Below are 6,000 nucleotides of genomic sequence, written 5' to 3'. Positions count from 1 at the left end.
CTAGTATTCTCTGCTTTCAGCCAACGTCCATCTCATGACAGCAATGATATCCCTCATGCCATGTCCTCTTCCCCATGTAGTTTGAATTTCTGATTCCTTGATACTGCTATAGCCATTTTTTTGCAGTACTTCAGCAAAATTTTACTTGCATGTGATATTAATGACATTGTTCAGTAACTCCCACAGGCTTTAGAGTCACCTTTCTTTGGAATGGGCAAAAACATAAATCTCTTCCAGTCAAATGGGCTGGTAGCTGCCTTCCAAATATCTTGGCATACATGAGTAAATGCTTCCAGTCCTTCATCAGCTTTTTAAAACATTTCAATTAGTATTCCATCAATTCCTGGAACCCTGTTTTTCGTTAATGCCTTCAATTTTGGTCATAAATTCAGCTTCGACTTCTTCCATCAATATCATTGATTCTTGATTGTATGCTACATCTTGAAATGGCTGAATGTTACTAATTCTTTCTGGCACCGTGACTCTGTATTCCTTCTATTGTCCTTTGAGATGTTCTCCATTATTCATTATTTTGTTTGAATATCGCCTAGTTCTTTTTGGTACAGTGACTCTGTGTATTCTTTCCATGGGCCCTTGCTCTTTTCCATGCACTGAAACCAATTTCATTCCCTCTTTCCAACAGTTAAATTTTAGAGATTGCAGAATTTTGGATTTGGGAGGGATTTTGCTTGTTAGTCCCAACATTCTAAAGATAGGCTGTGCACACCCATTCCAATTATTCATGCAGGATGGAGCAAGGGACACACATTCTTCAAGTAGCTCTCAGAATGATGGAAACGGAAGGTCAGAGCAGACAAGATGGGAGCAGTTTAAAAAAGTAGCCAGAAGAGAGATTGTTTTGCCATTTGGGGGTACACTTCTTTTCTCTCTGAAAATCACTGAATCCACAGACTCCCCCATTCTAAACCTGGACAATTATAAAAACAAAATTGGTGTTTGTCAAGCCTACCAAGTGCATTGGTGTCTATGTTCTGTTATCCTCTGAAACAAGCCTGTACATCACCCTCACCTCATTCACATCTTTGTTGGAATGGACATTAGTTATGGTCATCTCTATGCAGAATATTTCTTTATAAGACATGTCATAAAGACTATATAACTGGTGGAGCGGACCAGTGAAAAAGCAGTAGATGCAGAAACGAATCCACATTTCTGAGTATCTTCTGTGGAGCTCTTCTTTCTTTAATCATAGTACCAAGTTTAAAGGACTACATTTTCATGTCAAACAGTATAATATTTATGGTATATCATATATGAGGTTGCAAAATTTTAAAACCCTCCATAGCAATTCACTTAAAACCTTCAAACCTGTACCAAATATTACCACTCCTTAAGGGCCCCTGTTCAGATTGAGACGGGGAAGGTGTTTCTACTGCATCTTACAGAGACTTCTATACTTTCGTTTTCCAGCACCATCTGAGTTGCTAGGTGCCTTCCAGTTAGTTCTAACTCCTAGGGCCCCTGTGTTCAAAAGAATGAAACACGACCTGTCTTGGGCCGTCCTTACAACTATACTTATTATGTTCAAGCTCATTGTTACAGCCACTGTGTTAATCTATCTTGTCCAGGGCCTTCTTTGTTTTTGCTGCCCCTCCATTCGACCAAGCCTGGTGTCCTCCAGGAACTGGCCTCTCTTAATAACATGTCAAAAGTATCTAGGATGAAGTCTTGCCAGCCTTGCCTCTAAGGAACATTCTGGCTGTACTTCTACCAAAAGAGATTTGTTTGTTCTTTTGGCAGTCAATGATGCTTTCAATATCCTTCACCAACACCATACTTCAAGAGCATCAATTTTTCTTCACTCTTCCTTAATCCATGTCCAACTTTCACATGCCTGTGAGACTCAAGGTGGCTTGAGTGAAGTGCACCTTAGACCTCTAAGTAACACTTCAAAGAGGTGTGGTGCAGCAGATTTACCCAACGTAATGCATTGTCTAATCTTTTGACTGCTGTTTCCATGAGCACTGATTGTGGATTCAACCAAGATGAAATTCTTGACCGCTTCATTGTTTGCTGCATTCATCATGTTGTTACCTATTGTTCCACTTGCAAGGATTTTAGTCTTCTTCACATTGAATTGCAGTCCATACGGAAGGCTGCAGTCCTTGAACTTCATCAGCAAGTGCTTCAAGTCCTCCTCACATTCAGTAAGCAAGGTTGTGTCATCTGCCTATTACTGGTTGTTAATAAGCCTTCTTTCCATAGGGCATTCTTCTTCCGATAATTCAGCTTATTTATTTGCTCAGCATACGGATTGAATAAATATGGTAAGAGCATATAACCCTGACACACGTCTTCTGATTTCAAATTTTTATTTTGTTCAAATGACTGCCTTTGGGTCCATGTACAGGTTCTGCATGCCCACAGTAAAATATTCTGGAAATCCTATTCTTCTCAAAATCTTCCATAGTTTGTTATGATCACATGTTTAAATACCGTTTCTTTTTTTTAGTTTAGTTTTTTTTTTAATACCTTTTCATAGTTAGTGAAACATGTCTAAATAGCTTTCTGTTATTCTCTGCTTTTAACCAAGGCCCACTGAATATCAGCAATGATAGTCTTTGTTCCACATCCTGTTCTGAATCCAGTATGAACTTTGGCAGCTCCCTGTCAATGTACTGATGCAACCATGTTACACTATCTTCAGCTAAATTTTACTTGTATGTGATATCAAACATACTGTTCTATAATTTACATTATGTCGAGTCACTTTTATTTGGAATGGGTACAAATATGGATCTCTTCCAGCCAGTTAGCCAAGTAGTTCTCTTTCAGATGTTGCCCGTGTGGCTGTCAGGTGCCTCTGAAGAGGTTCATAATGACCGTGTGTACAACTGAAGGAAAGACTTTCCAGTCCTGTGCCATCTTCACCGCTGTTAGGTCTGAGCCCACCGATGCAGCTAATGTCAGTCCATCGTGTGGAAGGGTTCCCTCTCTTTCAGTGCCCTTGTACTTCACCACGCATGGATTCCTTCTCCACAGAGTGGTCTCTCCTGATAACATGGTCAAAGTACATGAGATGAAGTCATGCCATCCTTGCCTCTTAGGAGCATTCTGACTGTACTTCTTCCAAGACAGATCTGTGTGCTCTTTTACCATGGTACTTCCTGTGTTCTTTGGCCAGCAACATGCCTCAATTCTTCTTTGGGTTTCCTAATTCAGTGTCCTACTTTCACATGTACATGATGCGATGGAGAATACCTTGGGTCAGGGGCACCTTAGTCCTCAAAGTCCTATCTTAAAGTACGATGCTGTCGGTGATAGGATACTATCTACTCACCTACAAGGAAACCCAATCAATACAACTACTATTCAAATTTTGAATCGTGCCTCATTAGCAAGGCTTTACTCCATTTACAGCATTATGTCCGACTCTACTTTGACAAGGCAGCTCTTCCTCAGCCATATTTTCAGTGCCCTCTGCCACTTCTGGCGCAATCTCTGACAATATTTCTCTTTTGTTCATTAAGTTTCCAGTAACTAACAATGTTTCCATGTTATTTACTAGGTTTTCAGTGGCTAATTCCTCTGAAGTGGACAGCCTGTACCTTTTCCATAGTCTTGTCCATAGTCAGGAAGCTCTGCTGAAGCTTGTTCACTCTGAAGTACCAGTGGCATAGCTTCCCGCATCACAGCAACACACACAGCCCCCAGAATACAACAAATGGACAAATACATGCTGCCCGTCATAAATATCAGTACTTACCATCCGTAAGATGCTATGAAAACCAGGGGTAAACCAAATGTATGCTATTTTTTATAATAATGGGATTAGGTTGAAGAAAACCAGAATTTCTGAAGCAACTACTTTGTGCCACCATCTGTAGCACTGCTTTATATGCATTAGCAACAAAGTGGGGAATTAGTAAGAGATGAACAATTAACAGTTTTCTAGAGATTTGGTTTCTAACTCTAGATTTGGAATCTAATAAGTGACCTTGAACAAGTCATGTTTGTATCTGCAAAAAACAGAGGTAGGGACTTGGAGCAGAGATTGAATGGGAGGAGTAGACATCAATGATTGCTAAGGTCTTTGTCAGGTCAAAAGTGATTCTAATGGAAAGAAATCCTCAGCCTTGAAAGAAGTGAAGACGTACCCTAGGAACGGTTTTCTAAAGAGGAGCAGCTCGATCACTCATAATTAAGTTTTGGTATTATATATGTATGATCAATTCCAGTAATAGTCAGGGAAGTAAAAGTACTCAATTTTAAGGGTAAGGGGAATAACCCCAATGCCAACGGAAGTACAAACAGCTTCTAGAAGCAGGCTTGGATCAAGTCACCCTGAACTCAGTATCTAGCCAAGCAGAGACTGCCGAGGATGCCAGGGAAGATCAGGAAGATGCTGCGGCTTAAAAACCAAACCATCAGAGGATGCTGAAGCTGACAAGGCAGGGACGAGGACAGAACAGCGATGCCAGTTTTGAATGACATAACAATGAATCTATTTCATTTACGTGGTGGGCTCTTCAACTGATTGTGGGCAGTGTGACTGTCCTCCCTGACAGACATGTGGACCAAAGTGCACCCTTTCTCGTGATGTTTCTGTTGGACCCCACTGGTTTCCCCACTAGTGCTCCAGAGCACAGAATGTTCCCATAGTGATCGGGAAACTCTGAGAAGTATATTTCTGGAAACTTAGATGGGTTATATTCTTATTATATCACTGGGCATGAGTGGATCTATTTTCAGTGTGGTACGGGTTTTCCCTTTTCTTCCTAGGTCAGGTTCTTCCTCAATTTTTTTCCCTATTGTAAAATCAAACGTAAATCATTAGGACACAGGCTTGTGTATTCTAATGCACGTTAGCACTGACTATCCAGGAAACCCCAGGCTGCATGAAGAAAAGTGCGTCGACTGTGCAGTTCCCTATTGGTTTCCGGCTTCCTTGAGTTTGAGCGATGTGCTTGTTGACCCCGATGGTCACAGATGCCGTCTCTGCACCAGGAACTGAGGGGGGCGGGCAACATTTCCAGAATGTAAAAACAAACAAAAACACATACCCATGTGCCTTTTCACAACCAACTTAGTTTATCTAAAGGATCTCTGGTTCTTTCAAAGTTTCTGTGGTAAGGAGTGATGTGTAGGAGATGCTATAGGATTTTATAGTTTTGCTTATAAATGTGAACCACCAATTCTTTTTCATTGAAGTTAAGTTGAGAAATTTGATTAAATAGCAGCTGAAGTGTCATTTCAATTGGGAAAATGTATTTACATCTGTGGTAAACTTTATTTTGATGAAAAGTTTGCATTAGTATTTTACCACCAGATTTTTAAAAAAACTGAGCATCACTTAAGAAATTAATGTATTTAAAATAAAGTGCAGAGAAAAACACGTATATAATATATCAGGCTTTGTTTTAACTGGAAATACCCCCTCCCCAATCCTTAAAGATCATGTGCTATAACTTTTAAAGCCATACCAATAAGAGTTCTAACCTCTGGACTTAAAAGTAGGTATGTAAATATTTTTAATCAGTATTACTTGGAAAATAAAATATATCAACCACATAAAATAGACAGGGTTCTCTAGAGAAATAAAACCAAATTCCTAATAATATAATATATTTATTTATAAAGATAATTAATATATAATGAAAAATGAAATGTTAAATCATAGAGATAATTAGATATATAACGAGAAATGAAATGTTAAATCATATACAGATAAATATACAATACAAGAAATAAACAGTTAAATTAGAAGCACTATAAATGGCTTAGTGCAACTCACGTCCGTGAGAGAAAGTTGAGAGACTAGCAGTCCTTGAAGTCTCTATTTGATGCTAGATCTTCCTCTATTTGTAGAGAGAGCTAGGTTATGTCAGCACAGCAGCCAATCACAAGGCAGGTCACCAATCGCCAGTCCCCAGCTCCAGAGAAGTCTTAAAGGGACCTCAACTTACAGCAACACAGTCCACAGGTTAGGCATCCCACAGGCTGTGTAGCCTTTAAATTGAAGCACAGAACAAGCAAGGC

The 6,000-nt window shown here is 39.6% G+C and overlaps 1 protein-coding gene across 1 annotated transcript in view; it reads left to right on the top strand.

Moving 5' to 3' along the window:
- Nucleotides 1–6,000, top strand: part of PIEZO2 (piezo type mechanosensitive ion channel component 2) — a 600,576-nt gene that overhangs the window by 377,866 nt on the left and 216,710 nt on the right. The window contains exon 8 of the mRNA XM_045298343.1: nucleotides 3,364–3,387. Within this exon, the coding sequence (XP_045154278.1) occupies nucleotides 3,364–3,387 (24 nt within the window). The remainder of the gene's footprint in view (nucleotides 1–3,363; nucleotides 3,388–6,000) is intronic.

The sequence above is a fragment of the Echinops telfairi genome, unplaced genomic scaffold (genome assembly GCF_000313985.2).
Source record: "Echinops telfairi isolate 266 unplaced genomic scaffold, ASM31398v2 ScPeMD7_4;HRSCAF=17, whole genome shotgun sequence".
Classification (NCBI taxonomy): domain Eukaryota; kingdom Metazoa; phylum Chordata; class Mammalia; order Afrosoricida; family Tenrecidae; genus Echinops; species Echinops telfairi.
This window is presented reverse-complemented; position numbering and strand designations above follow the sequence as displayed.